Source organism: Coenobita brevimanus, chromosome 67, assembly GCF_032717465.1.
Source record: "Coenobita brevimanus isolate Jiangsu-jjx chromosome 67, ASM3271746v2, whole genome shotgun sequence".
Taxonomy (NCBI): domain Eukaryota; kingdom Metazoa; phylum Arthropoda; class Malacostraca; order Decapoda; family Coenobitidae; genus Coenobita; species Coenobita brevimanus.
The window spans coordinates 3,841,772-3,865,525 of NC_137020.1; the positions used below are offsets into that span (position 1 = coordinate 3,841,772).

At 42.5% G+C, this 23,754-nt stretch overlaps 1 protein-coding gene and 1 pseudogene across 1 annotated transcript in view; both read left to right on the forward strand.

Annotated features, from left to right (window-relative positions):
- LOC145405492 (uncharacterized) overlaps positions 1–23,172 on the forward strand; it is a 24,160-nt gene extending 988 nt beyond the window's left edge. Inside the window, exons 2-4 of the mRNA XM_080276842.1 lie at positions 19,495–19,554; positions 21,473–21,677; positions 23,136–23,172. Coding sequence (XP_080132968.1) covers positions 19,495–19,554; positions 21,473–21,677; positions 23,136–23,172 — 302 coding nt within the window. The remainder of the gene's footprint in view (positions 1–19,494; positions 19,555–21,472; positions 21,678–23,135) is intronic.
- LOC145405639 (5S ribosomal RNA) lies at positions 16,453–16,573 on the forward strand (annotated as a pseudogene).
- Positions 23,173–23,754: the final 582 nt, after the last annotated feature.

A 23,754-nucleotide genomic window follows, 5' to 3' on the forward strand; every position in this document is an offset into this window, starting at 1 on the left:
CAAAATTAGTTATTAGTCCTAGAATATTAAAAATTAAATATGCATATGGCACATACCTCAGCTTTCTCCTGGGATGTTTGTTGAGCCTTCGTCGTAGGACTTGTGGAGACCTCTGAAGTTGGGTAACGAAGTCTCCACTTTACACTTCCCGACAACCCGTAATATGATTACCACAGCCAGATATTATCACTAGAAACACTATTCTATGATTATCAAGTAGTTTGGAATCCATACTCCAAAAAAAAAAAACACTGTGAAAGCAATGAAAATTACGAGCGCGTATGACCTTCCCACTTGCGCTAGTTCGCCGCTGGTATTCTGTCATTTATTATTCAAACAAACACTCACCCTTTATATTCCTATTATTATATAACACTTATATATATCTGCAGTCTTTATCCATAAGTTTCCTTCAGTAGTATTAGTTTATTGTCACTGAAGTCATTCAATTTTTCATTCAGTAAAATACGTAGAGAGCCACGGATTCACTTTCACTGTTATAACCTCAAGTATTTGTACTCATATTCTTATATTACTAATTATTTACATTTCTATTTACATTTTCTATTGTATTTTCAATATTTACACTTCTATTTTACTTACACTATGTTATTCACTGTCACTTGCAGTAACATAAAACTATATTACACTGTTCAATCATATGTACATCCATTGCTTTCACTTGCTATTTACACATTATTTACACATTATTTTCATTTCCCACTTGCACTTTTAGAACTGCTTCTGGCTGTGGTAATCAAAGAAGCAGGTAATGAAGTAGAACCTGGCACTCAGCGCACTGCCAAGAGGTGCGTTTGTGCTCAGGTGTGCGTCGGGTGGTATGTGCACACACCTGGCACCTGCGGATCGCAGCCTTCCTCTTGGTTGTGGCAGGCATTTGCACCAGTCTGTGCCGATCCATGTACGCCCTCTGCTCAAGTCTGTCGGGAAGTCTTACTGCATGGCGCCTTGGAGCTGCTGCTGTCACCTTACCATATCTTTCAAGCAGCTGCTGAACACAAGTCCTGGCGAACAACCTCAGGGAGAAGGACTTGGGTGGCTTGACCTTCATCTTGTACAGGATGAAGGCGTTCAGCATCGTCATGTCTATGAGATGCAGAAAAACTTTCCTGTACCACCTAGTATTCTTCCTGAGGCAGTCGATCTCTCCAATCATCATGTCGGACTTGTCCACCAGCCGCATGTTGATATTGTAGTCTATGACAGCATCAGGTTTCCTCACAGGTTCGCCTGTCCTACGGTCGACCTTCCCACTGTCTTTCAGTTCCCCCTTGTGTACGGTGGTGAGCATGTGCACGACCCTCTTGTCATGCCACCGTATTGCCAGCATCTTCTCAGACTTGCGTAGGTGCACGTCTCCTCGCTGCAAGGTTCCTGCCTCTGGGAATTTAGGGAAGTGGGCACGATTACTCTTGACAGTGCCGCAGGAGCCGATGCCGTGCTCTGAAAGGTATTTGGCAAGTTTCGGTGCTGTATAATAGTTGTCTGTATACAGCACATGATTCCCACCAAAATACCTTTCAAGGAGCACTTTCACTACACAGCCTGAGAAGCCAAGGGGTGTGTTTTATCAAGATCGACAGTGCTGGCTGAATAAATGACGAAGTCAAGGATGTACCCCGTCTTACAGTCGCACAGTACAAAGAACTTGATTCCAAAGCGATGGTGTTTGCTTGGAATGTACTGCACAAACCTAAGACGTCCTCTGAACAAAACCAAGGATTCGTCAATGACAACCTTCTGAAAGGGGTGGAAGAATGTCATAAACTTATCCTTCATTCTGCTCAGAATCTCCCGGATCTTCCAGAGTGGGTCGGTTTGGGAAGGTACATCGTTGTTGGCAAAGTGCAGGTTTCCCATGATGTTCTGGAAGCGATCTCTGGCCATGTACTTATTGAAGGTGGGTGAGGGTAGTAAGGGGTCCATGGACCAGTATTCTTCCAACTCATGCTTCTTTGAGTGTGGCATGAGAAGCATGAGGGCGAAGAACACATACAGCTCCTGCACTCCCAGCATGGACCACTGTTGCATCTTGGCTGCACCTGTACCACTTGCAGCACGTTGTGATTCATACCTGTTGGTCTCATCACATATGTGCTGCATGACTTCGTCATCGAGGAAGGCCAAAAGGAAGTCAACACACTCAGCATCCTCGTCAAGATTGAAGGCAGGCTGTATCCCTGAGGAACTCTCGTTGAAATCAAGATGTTCTGGGACAAAATCGGACCCTTCCGTCCACGCGAAGGCGTCCAGGATTCCCTGTCGTGGCGGTGTAGGGTGGGTGAGGGTGGAGGGTGGCTGTGAGGCAGATTTATCTGGTTCAAGGTCACTCGCACTGACCCTGGGTTGCCGTACAGCACTAGCAGCCCTTACTCTACTGGCAACTCTACTTTTACGGGTCAGGGATTTACCTCTTCCTCTACGGCCTGCCTTCACTGTTGATGCTGGTGGCGACTCCGACGACGAAGACTCCGGAGAAAATTCAGCAGAAGAAGAGGAAGAAATGAGTGAAGTGGGGCTTGGGAAACGGGAGGTGATTCACCTCGTGACTCATGGCGAGCTGGGTCATGTGGGGCCATTGTTCCGGGGCTAAGCCGCAGTCTTTTCACTCCCTTCCCAAATTCCTTCCCTTGCTGCACTAAGGGCTCCTTTCCTTTGGAGCTTGGGATAACTTGGGACACTGAAGCACTCGTACTAGGAGTTTCTGGCACGATTTCCTCACCCGGCTCATCACACGAATCACCCGAAGGATCATAGTCACTATCCATCATTATCATTGATAATTCGGCTAGTTCACGTTCCACTGCAGAGTCACTTAGTCCTTTCCTGCTTCCCACACGAGTTTTTCTGGGGGTAGAGGTCACGGGGCCCTTTGCAATGGGCGCAGAAGCGGCGGAAATGGCGGGGCGCGAGTGCGACATGCTTTGACCACAGAGGAGGACAAGGAACTGAATGGCGTGGCTTATCTGAGAAGGCAAGGGTTGACAGTGACAATGGGGCTGACAGCTGCTAACTTACATGCTAAGAAATTATTGGTAGGCTTCTTCCTTCCTTTCTTATTTATATTTTTTTTAATGAAATAGATTACATGGCATAATTCAAAGGGGAAATTACCATGGGAATTTAGCGAACTAGTGCATGTGAGGTGTTGTCAGGTGATAATTAGCCAATTCCAGGTGTATACCACTATCACTTACCTTATTTCTTTTTAGTATATATTATTTTGTATAAGTATAGGGCATAGGGCTTCTTTCAATGGATGAAATCAGTGGAAAAATCCGGGGGAGATTTGCTTTAGCGTAGCGTGTGGCAGGGGCAGGCAAAAGGAAAGGGTAAAGGAGGTGAGGTAGGGAGGGGTGTGAGAGGGTACTGGAGGGAGTTAGGGAGGGGAGTCAAGAACGGGGGAAAATGGCTAAATTGTCACCAATGGATGGGAGTGCAGATGAGATTAGGGGAAAAGCTTGACTATAGGTAGGACAGTAGCAGTACATGCTAAAAAAATCATTAGTAGGAAAATCTCGAAAAATACAGAAAAAAGTAGGTAGTTCCAGGTGAATGTAAATGTCACTTGGGCTTCTCTTCCTTTCCTCTTTTCTTATATATATTTTTATTACGAGAATTGATTATACGGTATATTTCAAAGGGGCAATTTCCGGGAAATTAGCGAATGAGTGCACGTGAGGTGTTGTCAGGTAATAATTAGCCAAATCAAGGTGTATAGCACTAATCACTTACCTTATTTCTTTTTGGTATATATTATTTTGTATAAGAATAGGGGCTTAGGGGCTTTATTTCAATGGATGAAATCAGTGGATAATTCCGGGGGAAATTTGTTTTAACGCAGCGCGGCCGGGGAGAAGTAGAGGACAGGGTAATGGAGGAGAGGTAGGAAGAGGAGTAAGGAACGGGGAAAAATGGCTAAATTGTCAAAAATGGATGGGAGTACAGGTGAGATTTGGAGTGCTGATTAGTGTTGGACATTGGCAGTACTGATAGATGATACAAGCCACCACTTGTAAGCCCGGGTGAATCTCAAAATAACACAGAATCACAAGAGTGACACCTCTGCGGCACGATCCATTGTTCTCCCAGCGAGCGTCACAAAGTGACTCCCCTCGCGGTTAAGGGGGTTAACCCCTCACACCGTGGGCATGTTTACCGACAGCCTTGCGTGTTTGCGTAGCCGCTGGGGTTATTCGGGCTCCGACAGACTCTCAAAAAATATTTGCCAAAAATCAGTTATTAGTCCTAGAATATTAAAATTAAATATACTTATGGCACATACTCTTCAGCTTTCTCCTGGAATGTTTGTTGAGCCTTCGTCAGTTACCGTAGGGACTTGTGGAGACCTCTGAAGTTGTAGTAACGAAGTCTCCACTTTACAGTTCCCGACAACCCGTAATTATGATTACCACAGCCAGATATAAACACTATAAATACTACTCTATGATTTTCAAGTAGTTTGGGATCCATACTCCAAAAAAAAAACACTGTGAAAGCAATGAAAAATTATGAAAGCACGTCTGACCGCCGCACCTCCGCTTAGTTTGCTCTTGGTACTCTGTCATTTATTATTCATAAAACCCCCTCACACTTTATATTTCTATAACTACATAACACTTATATATATCTACAGTTCTTTATCCATAAGTTTCCTTCTCAGTAGTATTAGTTTATTGCCACTGTAGGGATTCAATTTCTTTCTGCAAAATACGAATATCTACTTTCTCGTCCTGTATACTGGCATTGAGATTGAATGTCACTTTCATCTTCACCTCTCATAACTCATAGTATTCAGAAATGCTATAGTGAAACTTTCACTCTCATTAATTCCTAGGGTATATACTCGTATTCCCTCTATAATACTACTCTATTTACATTTCTATTTACGTCTGTTCTCTATTTTATTTACGTTATTTACATTTCTATTTTATTTACACTGTGTTATGCACTGTCACTTGAAGTAACTTATAAAACTATTTTCCATTGTTCACGTATATTTACATTCATTACTTTCACTTGCTGTTTACACATTATTTACACATTATTTACAAATTCCACTTGCACTGTTTTACTCAATAGAAAGATCGTAGTCACTCTTTTATCAATTGTCAGCCCTTTACCTCTTTCCACACGAGGTTTAGTAGGGGGGTGAAGGTCACAGGGCCCTTGCATGGGGGTGAAAAAAGGCCCTGGAAGTCAGCAAGAGGATGAGCCGTACCTCCTCTTCGGAATCTGAGAGAGAACTGCTAGGAGGGCCGGCCCGGGTGCTGAGAGGCCTACTTGAGGGTTATTCAGCACTACCAACGAGTCGGAAACTCTTGAAACAGCTAAGTCTAGCACTGATATAGATTGGCAGGAAATCTAGACAATACATTATAAATTTGGTAGTTCCAGGTGAATGTAAATATCACTTAGGCTTCTCCCTTCCCTCCTTACATGTATATTTATTACGAAAATAGATTAGAGGCCTACTTAGGGAGATATATAATCAGAGCTCCCAAAGTTAAATCTTGAAACAGCTTTGTGTAGCACTGATATGATTGGCAGGAAATCTAGACAATACATTATAAATTAGGTAGTTCCAGGTGAATGTAAAAATCACTTAGGCTTCTCCCTTCCCTCCTTACATGTATATATTTATTACGAAAATAGGATTATACGGCATATTTCAAGGGGAAAAAAACAGCGAAAAATTAGCGAACAGAGTGCACGTGAGGTGTTGTCAGGTGATAATTAGCCAATTCCAGGTGTATGGCACTCTCACTTTACCTTTTATTTCTTTCTTGTATATATTATTTGGTATAAGAATACAACATAGGGCTTATTTCAATGGATGAAATCAGTGAAAAAATTCCAGGGAAGATTTACTTAGCGTAGCATGGCCGGGCAGGCGAGAGGATAGGGTAATGGAGGGGGGTAGGGAGGGTAGTCAAGAAACGGGGAGAAATGGCTAAATTGTCAACAATGGATGGGAGTACAGATGAGATTAGGAGTGCTGACTAGTGTTGGATATCGGCAGTACTGGATAGATGAGATACAAGCCCCCACTTGGAAGCCCGGGTGAATTCAAAATAACACAGAATCACCAAAAGCGACGCCCGCTGCATGATCCCCTGCTCCCAACCTGGGCGTCACGAAAGTGATGCCTCGCGGGTTAAGGGGTTAAAGAACTGTTATCTGCGAGGATGCAAAGATTAATGCACTGGTCAAAGCCAGTGAGTCGAGGTAAAGTCTCAGGGATTAGGAAACAGGTGGTTTTGGGTGCATCGATCACGACTCAGTAATCCGTATGAAGGTGTATATAATTATGCTCATACGAGAGATGCAATCACAGTGAGTTTTGTAGTCAGACATAAACTGTCTTGTGTCCAGCTTAAACAATTGGGGAGGGGAATACAGTCACGACCACTCATGGGCATCATCGCGGGTTCTGGTAAGTAGAAGTGTTTGAAGAACAGTTTTACGAGAGTGTAATGCAAGTTGAAGGTAAGTGCCGTTAATGCAGTCATTACTTTAAAATCCAGCAATCTTACTTTCACACGTATGTCCCTGGTCGTGGGAAGTACTAATTAGTATAATTAATTTTATGTAAAGACTGCAAATTTAAGTGAACATTGATTACTCAAAGGTTGAGTTACCTAGTGAAGTGACTAAGTTTAATTTCTGGTCGTATATAATTATCAAGTTAAGTAACTGAGTTGCTGTCATCAAGTCGTGAAATAAGTGGTTCAGATTTCCCTTGTGTCGAGTTGAGACTCGTAGTCTCTCATATTCGTATTAACAGTAACTGACTTGTTGTAGCAGTGTAAATAATCTGTATACAAATGTTAAGATTAAATAAAAAAATTCTATGTTATACGAACCCTTAGTGTGTGGAACAGTTATCTTTGGTCGTCCAGGAGGGAGTCTGGGAGAGAAAGGGATACTTAATATCTTGTTGTCCTAACCAACTAACGAGGTTGTAGTCCTCCTCCTCTTTGCTTTGTCTCCAATTTCTTCACTGCTACTGTTGAATGCTATTAACTATAACTTAGTGCCAACTGTTCTACTGTGCTCGGCGAGACTGAGTGTGAAGTATATCCAAGCCTTGTGTTGGGAGTGTAGGGCATGACAGAGGACAGCCTTACTGGCACCAACTGCGTTCAGATCATCTCTGGGTGATGAGGCTAGGAGGATGGGGTCCTTTGCCCAGGGGCATTGGTAAAGCCCTGGCAGCAAGTAATGTTAATGGGGGACGTCATCTCGGTTCGTTATGATCTTCAGTGTTTCATGACAGTCACACAAGAGCTTCCCAAAATTTGGTTTAGTCAGCTGTCCACGGTATGGTCCTGACTCACTTCCTGGTAAACAAACATGTAAATAGATCTTTTAGGGTTCCACTATATGAACCTTTTCAATAGAGGAGAGCCTGTAGCAGGTAGGGCACCACCACAAAAGCGAGCACGTGGGCGGCCATGGTGACAAGCATGCACCCACAACAAGAGACAGGCGGTAAGTAGGGAGGATGCAGGGGCGCTCTAGCTGACGGCAGTGGAACTACGCACCAAAACATAGCTGGTCCGCGCCACGTGCCGAGTTCAAATTATGGGGGGGAAAAAAGTTGGATTTTTTCGAATTTTTTGCGATTTTGGGGCAATTTTGGGATTATTAAGTCCCGGGACCAAAATGTCCGGTAAGTGGGGTGTCCGGATAGTGGGCGTCCGGATAGTACAGGGATTACTGTATTTCTGATTTATTCTTCACGAAATGAGCACAGCCTTTCCATATTTTCTGTTGAAATAAGTCTTTCACAGTTTACCTGGATTACCACAGCTACTGGGCTCATTTATAAACTCACCCCTAAAAGCTAGGTTAGGTTTGGTTAAATCATTAAGTTCCCATTGCTTTGACACAGGATACACTGATGCGTCCAGTCGGAGCAATGGTTGGTAAACAATGCAGCCAGCCGGATAGATCGTCGGCAAACATCATCGTGGGCAACCTGGCCACTTCCATAAATACCCAAAATAGGTACGGTATAGTTCTTGCCTTTGTCCTTTTACTTCTTGCAGTCACAATGGAACAGTTAACTGTCTGTGTTGTTTATGTACCAAAATTACTTACCCTGAGACTGTGAGTTTGGTATAATATAGGTGGAATTGGATGCCCGTTTGGTAAAGCATTACCATTTTCTGTTGACTTTTTCGCTTTTGTTTTTATCATTACCAGTATGTTCCCTATGCTAAAACAGCACTTGTAATGACAGACAGCAAATGTACGTTTTACTTGAAGCAGCAGAAGGACTTTACCAGTTCGGTTCATATTCCTTCAGTTTGTTTTCTATTTTTTACTGGCTATTTTCAGGATGGTAAATTACCTTTTCTGTCCAACTCAGCATACTCAAAAGTGGTTTTCATTTCCCAGCTTCCCAACTGGATGCTAGGCTAAGCTAGGTTAAGTTAAATTAAATTAAATTATTAGGTACAGTTAAGCTAGGTTAAGTCAATCCCTTCCACCATCGCTGACCAAATGAACTGACACAACAGAACATAGCAAACAACAACGGACAAATGGATTTCACATGAAATGTTTACTTACCACCCTAGAAATAATCAGAAAACTATAACAGACTATCAGGAAGAAGACGAACTGATTTGGCAAGGTGCTTCTACTGCTTCAGATAAAATGTGTGTGTACCTGGCTGACCTACTGGGTAGTTGAATCTTGGTTGAAAACATTAGGGAAAGAAGTCTAATGTGACACATTCATTTACCACCCCCAGAATAACCAGAAAACTTAAGATCAGGAAGACGAAATGAATTGATATGTTGCTTCTACTGCTTAAAGTAAAACTTATTTTTACCCTGGGAATTATTTCACATGTAGACTGTCAGATGTTGACTTTTTTTTTTTTTTTTAATTAAGCAAATCATGAGAACAGTACAGCAATACCGCGCTATACGAATCCCCTTTATGCAATACCCCGCCATTGCAATGTAAAACAATTAACACCCTTCCCCGGCTATCAATGGCCAGTCCCTGGTGTTCCGATGAGAGTTGTTTGTTGATTTTAACAGATTTTTATTTTTTTCAGATTTTGATGATATTTAAGACCTAATTTTTGTATTTAGTTGAATTATAAACTGTTTTTAGGCTTAGATTAATGTGTTTTAGTCATAGCTAGATGGGTGAACACTTGTCATTTTGAGGTACAATTCACTAAGTTTTTTTTTTCCGGACATTTTTTACGATTTTCAGATTTTGTTTTTGGGTTAAGGTGAGTTATAAACTGGTTTTAGGTTTAGTTTAGCTTGTTTTAAAGCTATCTGGGAGTTTAGGTGAGCTAGAAACTTGTTTTTGGACTCATTTGGGTGGGTTTTGGACATGGTTGGGGGGGAGATCCAAAAGCTTCCAAATGCATCCCTAGGCTATACAGTACTGTACTTTTTATGTTTGAATGTCCCAGGTAACTGATGCCCCGGTTCAGTGATGGGTTTTCCCAAATGCACATCATTGTTATAACGGGGACCTACTGTACCATTCCGCTATGCAGTCTTCACAAATACTGTTCCACTGTGCAGTCTTCACGAGTAGCACTGTGCTGTACTTGCAAATTCATTATAGGGCAATAATTAAAGTGAAGATTTCCGGACACAGGGAAGTCAAGCTGGCTTTTCAGAAATTAAAGTTCAAGGTACAAACAAGGTCGTTTGATAATTGTCAAAGTTCTGTGTCTTTTTTTAATAGATTTGGCTTGTATAATGCTCATAAATAGTTTGAACAGACCTGATGGTATGATTGAAGAAAGATCTGGTTAGGACCAAAGATATGTTTCATTTTTGTTAGGTTTAAGTTTTTAATTATAAAAGCCTGAATTTCACTTCTTTTGCAGTTAATACATTTCCTTAACCCCTTAACTGCGGGGCGTCCCTTTCGTGACGCTCGGGCGCAATGGATCATACCGCGGGGTGTCCCTTTCGTGACGCTCGGGCGCTATGGATCATACCGCGGGGCGTCACTTTTGTGATTCTGTGTTATTTTGAATTCTCCCGGACTTAGAAGTGGTGGCTTGTATCATCTATCAGTACTGCCAATGTCCAACACTAGTCAGCACTCCAAATCTCATCTGTACTCCCATCCATTGTTGACAATTTAGCCATTTTTCCCCATTCCTGACTCCCCTCCCTACTTCCCCTCTACTGCCCTGTCCTCTCGCCTCCCCGGCCGCGCTGCACTAAAGCAAATTTCCCCCAAAATTATCCACTGATTTCATCCATTGAAATAAGCCTTATGCCCTATTCTTATACAAATTAATATATACCAAAAAGAAATAAGGTAAGTGATAGTGCTATACACCTTGATTTGGCTAATTATCACCTGACAACACCTCACGTGCACTCGTTCGCTAATTTCCCACGGAAATTTCCCCTTTGAAATATGCCATATAATCTATTCTCGTAATAAAAATATATATAAGAAAGGAAGGGAGAAGCCAAAGTGACATTTACATTCACGTGGAACTACCTACTTTTTTCTGTATTTTCGAGATTTCTTGCTAATCATTTTTTAGCATGTACTGCTACTGTCCACCAATAGTCAGCACTCCTAATCTCATCTGTACTCCCATCCATTGTTGACAATTTAGCCATTTTCCCCCGTTCTTGACTCCCCTCCCTACCTTCCCTCCAGTACCCTCTCACCCCTCCCTACCTCACCTCCTTTACCCTTTCCTATCGCCTGCCCTGCCGCACTGCGCTAAAGCAAATCTCCTCCGGATTTTTCCACTGATTTCATCCATTGAAATAAGCCCTATGCCCTATACTTATACAAAATAATATATACCAAAAAGAAATAAGGTAAGTGATAGTGGTATACACCTGGAATTGGCTAATTATCACCTGACAACACCTCACATGCACTCGTTCACTAAATTCCCACGGTAATTTCCCCTTTGAATTATACCTTGTAATGTATTTCCATAATAAAAATATATATAAGAAAGGAAGGGAAAAGCCTTAGTGACATTTACATTCACCTGGAACTACCTATTTCTTTATGTATTGCCGAGATTTCCTGCCAATAATTTCTTAGCATGTAAGTTAGCAGCTGTCAGCCCCATTGTCACTGTCAACCCTTGCTTTCTCAGATAAGTCGTGTCATTCAGTTCCTTGTCCTCCTCTGTGGTCAAAGCATGTCACGCTCGCGCCGCACCATTTCCGCCGCTTCTGTGCCCATTGCAAAGGGCCCCGTGACCTCTACCCCCAGAAAAACTCGTGTGGGAAGCAGGAAAGGACTAAGTGACTGCAGTGGAATGTGAACTAGCCGAATTATCAATGATAATGATGGACAGTGACTATGATCCTTCGGGTGATTCGTGTGATGAGCTGGGTGAGGAAATCGTGCCAGAAACTCCTAGTACGAGTGCTTCAGTGTCCCAAGTTATCCCAAGCTCCAAAGGAAAGGAGCCCTTAGTGCAGCATGGGAAGGAATTTGGGAGGGGAGTGAAAAGGCGGCAGGTTAGCCCCGGAACAATGGCCCCGTGTGACCCTGCCCGCCATGAGTCCCGAGGTGAATCACCTCCCCGTTCCCCAAGCCCCACTTCACTCATTTCTTCCTCTTCTTCTCCGGAGTCTTCATCGTCGGAGTCGCCACCAGCATCAACAGTGAAGGCAGGCTGTAGAGGAAGAGGTAAATCCCTGACCCGTAAAAGTAGAGTTGCCAGTTGAGTAAGGGCTGCTAGTGCTGTACGGCAACCCAGGGTCAGTGCGAGTAACCTTGAACCAGATAAATCTGCCTCACAGCCACCCTCCACCCTCACCCACCCTACACTGCCATGACAGGGAATCCTGGACGCCTTCGCGTGGACAGAAGGGTCCGATTTTGTCCCAGAACATCTTGATTTCAACGAGAGTTCCTCAGGGATACAGCCTGTCTTCAGTCTTAACGAGGATGCTGAGTGTGTTGACTTCCTTTTGGCCTTCCTCGATGACGAAGTCATGCTGCATATATGTGATGAGACCAACAGGTATGAATCACAACGTGCTGCAAGTGGTACAGGTGCAGCCAAGATGCAACAGTGGTCCATGCTGGGAGTGCAGGAGCTGTATGTGTTCTTCGCCCTCATGCTTCTCATGCCACACTCAAAGGAGCATGAGTTGGAAGAATACTGGTCCATGGACCCCTTACTACCCTCACCCACCTTCAGTAAGTACATGGCCAGAGATCGCTTCCGGAACATCATGGGAAACCTGCACTTTGCCAACAACGATGTACCTTCCCAAACCGACCCACTCAGGAAGATCCGGGAGATTCTAAGCAGAATGAAGGATAAGTTTATGACATTCTTCCACCCCTTTCAGAAGGTTGTCATTGACGAATCCTTGGTTTTGTTCAGAGGATGTCTTAGGTTTGTGCAGTACATTCCAAGCAAATGCCATCGGTTTGGAATCAAGTTCTTTGTACTGTGTGACTGTAAGACGGGGTACATCCTTGACTTCGTCATTTATTCATCCAGCACTGTTGATCTTGATAAAACACACCCCCTTGGCTTATCAGGCTGTGTAGTGAAAGTGCTCCTTGAAAGGTATTTTGGTGGGAATCATGTGCTGTATACAGACAACTATTATACAGCACCGAAACTTGCCAAATACCTTTCAGAGCACGGCATCGGCTCCTGCGGCACTGTCAAGAGTAATTGTGCCCACTTCCCTAAATTCCCAGAGGCAGGAACCTCGCAGCGTGGAGACGTGCACCTACGCAAGTCTGAGAAGATGCTGGCAATACGGTGGCATGACAAGAGGGTCGTGCACATGCTCACCTCCGTACACAAGGGGGAACTGAAAGACAGTGGGAAGGTCGACCGTAGGACAGACGAACCTGTGAGGAAACCTGATGCTGTCATAGACTACAATATCAACGTGCGGCTGGTGGACAAGTCCGACATGATGGTTGGAGAGATCGACAGCCTCAGGAAGAATACTAGGTGGTACAGGAAAGTTTTTCTGCATCTCATAGACATGACGATGCTGAATGCCTTCATCCTGTACAAGATGAAGGTCAAGCCACCCAAGTCCTCCTCCCTGAGGTTGTTCGCCAGGACTTGTGTTCAGCAGCTGCTTGAAAGATATGGTAAGGTGACAGCAGCAGCTCCAAGGCGCCACACAGTAAGACTTCCCGACAGACTTGAGCAGAGGGCGTACATGGATCAGCAAAGACTGGTGCAAATGCCTGCCACAACCAAGAGGAAGGCTGCAATCCGCAGGTGCCAGATGTGTGCACATACCACCCGACACATACCTGAGCACAAACGCACCTCTTGGCAGTGCGCTGAGTGCCAGGTTCCCCTCTGCGTTACCTGCTTCTTTGATTACCACAGCCAGAAGCAGTTCTAAAAGTGCAAGTGGGAAATGAAAATAATGTGTAAATAATGTGTAAATAGCAAGTGAAAGCAATGGATGTACATATGATTGAACAGTGTAATATAGTTTTATGTTACTGCAAGTGACAGTGAATAACATAATGTAAGTAAAATAGAAGTGTAAATATTGAAAATACAATAGAAAATGTAAATAGAAATGTAAATAATTAGTAATATAAGAATATGAGTACAAATACTTGAGGTTATAACAGTGAAATTGAATCCGTGGCTCTCTACATATTTTACTGAATGAAAAATTGAATGACTTCAGTGACAATAAACTAATACTACTGAAGGAAACTTATGGATAAAGACTGCAGATGTATATAAGTGTTATATAATATTAGGAATATAAAGGGTGAGTGTTTATTTGAATAATAAATGACAGAATACCACCGACGAACTAGCGCAAGTGGGAAGGTCATATGCACTCGTAATTTTCATTGCTTTCACTGTTTTTTTTGTTTTTTTTGAGTATGGATTCCAAACTAGTTGATAATCATAGAATAGTGTTTCTAGTGATAATATCTGGCTGTGGTAATCATATTACGGGTTGTCGGGAAGTGTAAAGTGGAGACTTCGTTACCCAACTTCAGAGGTCTCCGCAAGTCCTACGGTACTCGACAAAGGCTCAACAAACATCCCAGGAGAAAGCTGAAGGTATGTGCCATATGCATATATAATTTTAATATTCTAGGACTAATAACTGATTTTTGGCAAATATTTTTTGAGAGTCTGTCGGAGCCTGAATATGCCCACGGGACACACAAGACAGAGCAAAACAAGCCCGCGGTTAAGGGGTTAAGGGACGTTCTTTGACCCATAACTACAGTGACATTGTTTTCTACTAACTTTTTCAAGTCTTTGACTGTAACCATGGCATCACAGTAATATGTGGAATTCCATGGAAGTACGGCCAACCATCCAAAAATTGTGAAATGGATCAACAATTTTCAAAAAGTCCTATGGCCTAGATCACATGTTTTTGCCTGCAAATAAAGCAAATGAGGTGTTTAGTCAGGTAATGACAGACGTGCCAAATCAATGTTTTGAGATAAAGTGTTAAAAATTTGTTTCATTGTAGCTCATTAACCAGTAGGCTGATTTCAATAAACAATGTCTCATAAAATAGAGCTTGTAAAATACTTTAAGACATTGAGTGTAAAATACAAAATATATGATAAGAACATAAGAAGAGAGGATAACTGCAGTAGGCCGGTTGGCCCATGCTAGGCAGCTCCTAGAAGAGTAACTGAACTACTAGAATGAGATAAGGATAGCAAAGAAGAAGGCTCTCCCCCGCCCTCCAAACCCTCCAGCCGAAGCCGGCAGGAAAAAGTCAGAAAGAACACCACACCGTATAGAAAAACTGGCATGGACATTTTACAGGAAAGTGTGAAAGGAGAATAGAGACTATCACAGTGTAACCTGAAAAGGAAAAATTATGAATTAGTATTGGTTATAAGATTTTCTTTTTTCTATATCCACCCCTTATTAGTCATATGCTTATCTAGCCTATGCTTGAAACTCTCAATGGAAGAGGCAGCAACTACTTTACTAGGTAGCTTATTCCATTCGTATACTACTCTATTACCAAACCAATTTCTACCTATTTCCCTACTGAAACGGAATTTTTCTAGTTTGAAACCATTATTTCTAGTTCTATCCTGTATGCTCACTTTAAGTACCTTGCTGATATCTCCCTTATTTATACCCTTATCCACTTAAACACCTCAATTAAGTCTCCCCTTACTCTACGCCTCTCTAGCGAATGCAGACTTAGTCTTTTCAGTCTGTCTTCATATGACAGGTTCCGGATGTCATGTATCATTTTTTCATTCTTCTCTGTACATTTTCTAACGAATTAATATCCATTCTATAGTAAGGACACCAAAATTGTACTGCGTAGTCTAAGTGTGGCCTTACTAATGCTAGATAAAGTTTCAGTATTATTTTAGATGATCTATTGCTCACGCTTCTCGAAATAAATCCTAGGACCCTATTTGCTTTATTTCTTGCATTAATACACTGTTGCCTTGGTTTAAGGTTGTTACTAATCATAACTCCTAGATCTCTCTCGCATTCTGATTTGCTAATTTCTTTGTTGTCTAAGCTGTATGTAGTATCTCCAATGGTCTTGCCTACGTTAAGTACTTTACATTTTTCAACATTAAATTCCATTTGCCAAGTTTTAGACCATTTATATCAGGTTATAATGCTGTTCAGCTATTAACCTCATACCATTGTACCTTTATGGAAAAAAGAAAAAAACTAATTTGAAAATTACCAAAAATATGAAAAGGACAATCACCAACCCATGTACAGTAGTGGTGCATGTATTTAAGTGCTGTGGAGGCTGTGAGGATAACAGTAGTTCAGTGTATCATCAGTCTAATGCCTTCTGTTCATCCCTAACTTGTTTTAGATTAGGGCCAGTGACTCGCTTGTCAGTTTCCACTGATCCAGCTACAGTCACTGTTGAGTACAGAACGAACTCTGCGCTCACCTAAACCATGAACGCTGAGGAATGATGATCGACGAACATCATAAGTCACATTGGCATACCGGGGTACTCAACTTCACCAATAACTAATCGTACATGACTTGCCTGTTTTATGGCCCTTGACATGAGGCTGCTTCATAGCAACACTTTTCACATGACTGGCAAAGTAACTGGTCTGTCTGTTATAATCACTCATTGCCTAAAAATCTGTAAATGGAATACTTACCATATTCATTGCTCAAGTTGTTGAAGCAGCTGAGCCACACTTCCAAGAAGGACCAGTTTCCTAGCTGGCTTTTTTTTTTTTTTTCTTTTTGTGCTATAACTCACATATGCATCCCCAGCATTTTGTTTTTGCATGGCAACTGCACGTTTCCAAAAAGATGGATTACGTTTTCACTTCACATTTTCACTTCTGTGTATGCTCAGGGACCTCCTCATGTCGTTGTATCACTATCATTCCAAGTCACTCACAAGTGTTAAAATGTAAATCACTGTAAATCTGAGGTGAAAAATAATGTAATAAACCAAAAACAGTGTCTCCATCGTTGAGTACACCGCTTCCCATCCGATCAGTGAAGTTAAGCAATGTTGGGTCTGGTTAGTACTTGGATGGGTGACCGCCTGAGGAACACCAGATGCTGTTGGCATCCCCTACGTGTCAGAAGTGGGGTTGGTGGGAGGATTAGTGCACCCCTCCACAACCTGTAAAACAATCGAAACTCCTAAGCCCTTGGCCACCCCATTTGGGATACATAAGGGCGTCTGGCAATAGAATGAATGAATGAGAACGTCTGTGTGGCTTACAAGTATAAACAAAGCTGGGAAGGGCAGGATCTTGGGGCCACACACACCATTGGCCAATCACACCACAAAACCACGGCCGCTGATTGGCTGTGAGTGTGACGATCATCATGAGACCCACCGCTCATTGGCAGCTCTGGAGGAGTGCTCTTTCTGGCATGTTCGTCTTTCTTCCACTACACCTTTCCTCTGGGAGAGACACAGGGCCACGTGTACCAACCTGCAGTGTGTTTGGGACAAGAATCCCACTTTGTTGTATAGGGGACTTTCGACCAATGTTTTAAAGACGAACATGCTGTGAAAACGTTTCTACGGGGATAGAAAAGTGGTAGACGAGTGTGTTTGCAACCTAAATCTTAATTTTAGATGTTTGGCACGTTTGTCGTTATTCAACTAAATGCCTCAAATACAGTGCTTCTGTCTCTCTCTGTACAGTAGGGTTTTTTGTCATGTGAAAACCTGCTGCATAATGGCAGATTTATTGTGTGAGGTTGGATATAGGTTCAGTGGGGTTAGGGAGGGTGACCTCAACTGCAAAGTCTAAATTGCCCCAAAAGCCTCTGTCACAGACCCACCTGTAGTAGTACCACAATTTGGGGAGTAGCTCTACATGATGAGTGGTAAGCCAAATGATTTCCTGCATAAACCAGGAAGTATCTGATACACTGGGTGTTAACCTTATAACCAACCAACACATGTTCCTTACGTGCCAGCAGGCCCAGGGTTGGCAGAGAGATTAGTGCCCCTCCCTGAGAAAACTATCTATCTATCTTTCCTATTATTGCCAGACGCCCTAATCCTGCGTGGGGTTAAGCCACAAACATATACGTGCCACCATTTCGCCCTGTCCTCTGCTGCATTTCATTTGCCCTGCTCCCAGCTCACACCCTCTCTCATATATCTCATATACCTCCCTCTCCCACTCCGGCATCCCCTTCATCTCATCCTTGGCCTCCCCTCCTCCATCTCCCCTTCATCCACCTCACTCACATACACTCTCCTCATCATTCTCCTCTCACTCTCCATCCTCTCCTCATGGCCAAACCACCTCAGTGTGTTTCTTCTGATCCTTCCTATCCCATCCACATCCACACCACAATGTCTCCCTTCACATCCTCATTTGTTAGTCTGTCTCTCTGCATGTGACTCCACAGGCTCCTCTCAGCAATAAACTCATTTCCACTGCTTTCACTCTTGACTTGCTGTCATCACTCCAACACGGTCCAAGCTTCACTTCCATTCATTAGAGGTTGTGGTATCACAATTACTTGTCATGTAGTAACTTTTTCACATCCATGCTTACTTCCCTGTTTCTCTATCACTGCTTTCAAGGAACCTAGCAACCTTTCTTTCCTTGTTGTACCCTTTCAAGCCACTTCACCCTCCTGGAAACTTCCATCCTTACTCCCATCACACTACCCAGGTACTTAAAACGCACTTCATATTTTCCATTTCCTCCTCATCCAGCCTCATTGTACATATTCAGTCATATTCACTGATTTCCACTTCTTCTAGAAGACTCATAATTTTTACTCAACCCTACATATCTTCCTTTTAGATTCCATTTCTTATACACTCTCCCAAACTCATCCACCAAGCCTTGCAGCTCCCCTTCATCTTCAACTTAACTAACACCAGTCATCATCTGGCAAACAACAGTAGCATGGGAGATTTCCAAACACTTCCACTCTCTCATGAGGAATGCCACTCCTAAACATCCACTGCTCCCTACCTTGTATATCTTTTAGTAACCCCCATCTTACATACAGATTGAACAACCATGGAGACATGACACAGCTTGCTGTCTTTCTAGACCCAACATTCAGACAGAAAAAATTCATTCAGTTTATCCATATCCACTGCATGACCATAGCACCCTCACCATACTCTTCTACGGCATCCCAACAACTTCGCATTTACTCCATGTATTCTTAATAATTTCCATATTCCTTTTCTGTCCATTCTGTCATATGCTTTCTTCAATCGTGAACCGCCATACAACATTCTCTTCTCGTAGTAGAACGTTTCCATGGAAAGTCCTAAGGATTGAATATCTGATCTACACAACCTCTTTTCTTTCCTAAAATCAACTTCCTGTTTCTTCTCCAACTAATTTTCTGTTATTCCCTCTATCTCTTCTGTTTCACATAAGTATCCTACCATATATTTTTCCTCATTGCACTCTGAAAACAAATGCCCCTATGATGACCACATACTTCTTTTTCCACTTTTTCCTTTGTACAAATATATGTTTGTTTCATACACCTGCAGGGAGATACTCACGAAAACCATGCTTTTAAAAAATGCTGGACTTTGTGTCAGAGTCAGAAGCAAGCCTTCTTGAGTGGAGATTAGTGTCCTGGCTCATTGGGTTAGCTGCTTTATTTTTTAGAGCCTACCAGTCAGAATACCTTGCACTGAACAGACCTTGTACCTAATCAACCCACCCCTTCTTAATACCTGTCAAAAAGTGGGTTGGTGGATGGTTATTGCCAACCTTCCTAGTGAGTCCAGCAGCTAAGGCCAAAATTATCAGAGTCAATCATTCACTTTTTCGGAAAGCACCAAATTTTGCACAGTGTGTAGAGTGGACCCATGTACAATCTATTTTTCAGGATCAGACGGGACCCCCAAATTTTGGGCCCCCTGGTGACTGCCATCTTGGATTTTCAGAAGTGGTTGCCTGGCAACTCTGTTTTCTTCAATAACTTTTCCAATAATATGACAAATAGAAGCAAAATTCCAATGGCTACCCCTGTGTTTTCAGGGTCTGGCAATCCAGTGGGATCATTGCTGGACCTGGCAGAGGTTGTCCGTCTTAAGTCCGGTATGGCTGCCGGCTAAAATCGGTCTTTTGTTATAATGCACGGCTATAAAAGATAGACGGAAAATTTCAAAAGCAAACCCTACCTCTTCATTGGAATCAATTTCATGATCATCTGGTGTTGGCCATCTTGAAGTCCAAGATGGCGGCCCAGTTCTGGGAAGCTTATACTCAAACACACCACTTGTATTTTCTAGGGTTAGAGATCTGTCATGTAGCACAACCATTTCCAGGACTGTTTCACATCTGTTCTTACTGGATTTTCAAATACCCTAAACATACATTTTTAGTAAGTTGACTTTTGTCAGTTGCTGCCTCCCATATTAAAAAGAAGGTACTGCCATGAAGCCATATCACATATTCAGTTATCTTAGTTAACATCATTATAATTCTAATCAGGCTCAATGTTTTGAATAATCTGACTGGAAAATTATTTCAGAGCCAACTGTTGGTAGGTATAAACATAAGGAATGTAAAAAGTGAATATCAAAAACTGAAATATAAAAGCCCAACTTGCTTGGCCCTTCTCCACATACTGGTATATGAGAGGCCATTTCTGCAAAGTTGAGGATAAAGTACATTTATACCATTTTCTTTCAGTTCAGAGACTACAAGTTCATTCTCAAGTCCACCTTACAAGACACACAAGAGTTATGTCAGTTGGTATGTTCATGTATGTGTACAGTGATTTATGGTGCTTAAGTACTGTACACTCAACCCCCTGCTATCGCGCGTTCAGCTATCGCGTTTATCTGCTGTCGCACACACATCAAATGCACAACTGTACATGCTATCATTCACCCTAAGACCGCTATCACACATCGAGTTTGAAGACAGGCTAAGCGAAACTTATTCACACGGCACTTCATATGAGGTTTGCCAAGGATACGTTGGTTAATCGGAACGGTAACGTGGTAAAATTGCCGACGATACCACGGGCATTTGGAATGCATCTGAACGGATTCCTGCCGAGGATACGACGAGCAAAACAGTGTGAACAAAACCCATTCGACTCGAAAGAACATAACCTACTACAGCATTGAAATTTAGCCTAACACTGAATACTTATTCATTCATTCATTCATTGCCAGACGCCATGTATCCCAGACGGGGTGGCCAATGGCTTAGAGTTAATTGTTTTACAGGGAGGGGCACTAATCCTCCACCAACCCCACTTGACACGTCTGTATTTTAGAATATATATCAATCGTTTTGAAACCCATATAAAGACTTGATATTTCCTATGCCAAGAAAACTGTGATGTCAATAAAGTAATCACGTGTTTACAACTGAGACGGGGCTCTGGCAACAGTATGAGGAACATGTGTGATAGCGTGCAAGTTTTGTTCCACTTAAATCTTCCTTGGCCGTTTCTGATACAATGTACCGTGTGATACCCCCTTTAGCTGTGGACACTAAGAAATTATGGAGACAGCTAAAGAGATCTGGTGGCAATTAAGCCACTCCCAAGCCTCGGAACCCATCAAACCACCCAAGCCTTGATCCTTATAAAAGTTTGATGGCCTTTTATATTGTTTATTTATTCATTATACTGTTATTATTAATATAATAATGCTTTATTTCATGTTGGAGGAGAGATTGGCAGGAAACCACAGGCATAAAGTGGTTAAAAGTTAGAAAAATGGGCCACCGAAAAACCAATTAGAAATTTTCCCATTGATTGTTCAGTTCATCTATCGCGTATTCAGCTATCAAGCACGTTTGCTGTGACCAATTAGGCGTGATAGCAGGGGGTTGAGTGTAGTTGGAGATGCGGATGTTGGGGTCTTTGGCCAGGAGAGTTGAGTGAGATCGCTGGGTGGATTGGAAGCGGAAAGAGGTAGTGGTTGCAGCATACTGGCTTTATCAGCTTTTGGGTGCAGGAAAGCAAAGGCATTGACCTTTTTTCTTGCCTTCACAGGGTGTGATACCGTGTCATTCTTTACCAACAAAGGTAAGATGACAGCCTGGCAGGCATGGGAGGTGTTTCCTGACATCACAGCCAGTTTTCATGCTCTGTCCACCAAACTTGCGTCTGTCTTCAGTGAACTCCACAAACTAGAACGGTTCATGGCAGTGGTGTATAACAGTACAAGGGACTTGAAGTCTGTGAACGACGTGCACAGGTTCTTACCCGAAGAGGGCAAGGACAACTGAATACTTTCCCCCCACAGCTGATGCTCTTGAGCAACATACCAAAGAGCATTGTACCAGGGTGGACATGTTTGGGGCCAAGCTTTAGTTTCCCGACCAGAGCTTCCATCACCATCTGTCTGGGGTTGGTAGATACTCAACAGTACTTGACACCCTGTATGGACAAAGTTGCCTGTTGTCCAGACCACCTGCTCAGAATTAATCAGTTGCCACCGTAAAACTGCTTGCAAAGGGAACTGCAAGTACTACAGGGCTAACTTGCCATGTACGTCATTATATGACTGCGATGGACATTGTTTTAAGATCGGAATTTGATCGAAAAGACATGCAATAGATGTTTGCCATTGTATCAGAGTTATAACAGAAACAGGCTTCAGCAGGTAGCCACCTTGACTTCCAAGATGGCCGACCTTCCTCATTGGACAGTGATTCCATTGGATTGCTAGGCCCTGAAAACATAGGGTTTGTCATTGGAATTATGTTGCTATCTATCATAGTATTGGAGGTATTGAAGAAAATAGGGGTTCAAAGGCGACCATCTTGAAATCCAAGATGACCGACCTTTGCTGGGTCAAAAAAATCATTCCATTCAAGTGCCAGACCCTAAAAACCTGGGGTTAGCCATTGGAATTATGTTTCTGTCTATCATATTATTGGAGTTATTGAAAATATGGGTTGAGAGGCAGCCATTTTGAAATTCAAGATGGCGACCATCAGGGGCCCAAGATTTTGGAAGTCCAGCTCAAAAAATGATTGTATGGGTCCATTCTGCAACTGTGCATAATTTGGTGTTTTCCTGAAGAAGTGAATGATTGTTTGCCTTATCCACTAGACAAGTAAAACCACTAACTCAGAGACAAACGGCCACCCCTTATGGGTTTATGGTTTGACTCTAGATAGATATAGGGGGCAGGGTGGCTCAGTGGTAGCTTGTCGAACTCGGGACCAGAGGGTCATTAGTTCAAACCACGCCCGGTAGCTGCCATGCCAGGAGGGGTAGTGCCCTCTTGTTACTTAGCAGGGCTATACAATCTAATAAGGTCTAGCTCGGGAGAACATTTCCCCTTTTCTAGATTGATAGATAGACACACTCCTATCATTGTTTCTTAACTTTGTATCATCCCTTAACTACCTGGAAGTCATCACTATCATCTAGCTAGGTCTCATCCTTGACCACCCTTGTTTCTAAATTACCTACCATGCCTAACGCTTCTGCTGCCACTTACTCTACCATACCAGCCTCACTTTCCCACTCATAACCAGTCCTTTACATTAATGACCTCACTCTTTCTCCAAATTTCTGTACTAAGCCTACCTGCTAAAATGCAAATTAATTTTTTTAAAGGACTAGATACATGCTAAATGAGGGCTCACTGGGCAGTGTTTTTAAATTCATAGAGTTTCTTGTCTAATGGGTGCTCTTGTTGCAGGTCCACAGCTGAAACTGACTCTGCAAAGCAGACCTAAGCAGTGTGGTCATCAGAGAGCCACCTGGGTAATAAATGCGTGGTAAAATGTTGACAGATATATGGGCACATGTTGTGTTGTCTCAGTTCAGTACTGTACATCCTACATGAGGTGCCACTTCCAAATATATGTGGCTTATACTCTCTGTTCATAATGTCTTTCATTGTAAGAAGTATGAATCACTGGATAAGTGGTAGGAGTTGATCCAGGATCATTTAGCTGTTGTAATATCCTTTGCATTTACTGCTGTGCAACTGCTGCAGACACTGGATAAGAACTGGTAAAATAAGGAACCCAGTGGTATTTTAGACTGCATTAACAGCCTAAAGCTCAGCAGTGAACTATTTCTTTAAAAATATGGTTACATAGTACTGGTACTTGCAAGTGTAGAAGCAGTTATTGTTTGGTAATAATGACCTTTGTATCAGCAGTATTGTTCAGTGGAGACTAGTTTATGGCAGGAATTAAGAGAATTTGGGGGAATCTTATGACAGGGTGATAAAGGAAGAGCCAGATGTAAAGATATAAAGAGTCTGAGGTGGGTGACAAAATAATGTAGGTGGCAAAAGAACCAGATGTAAA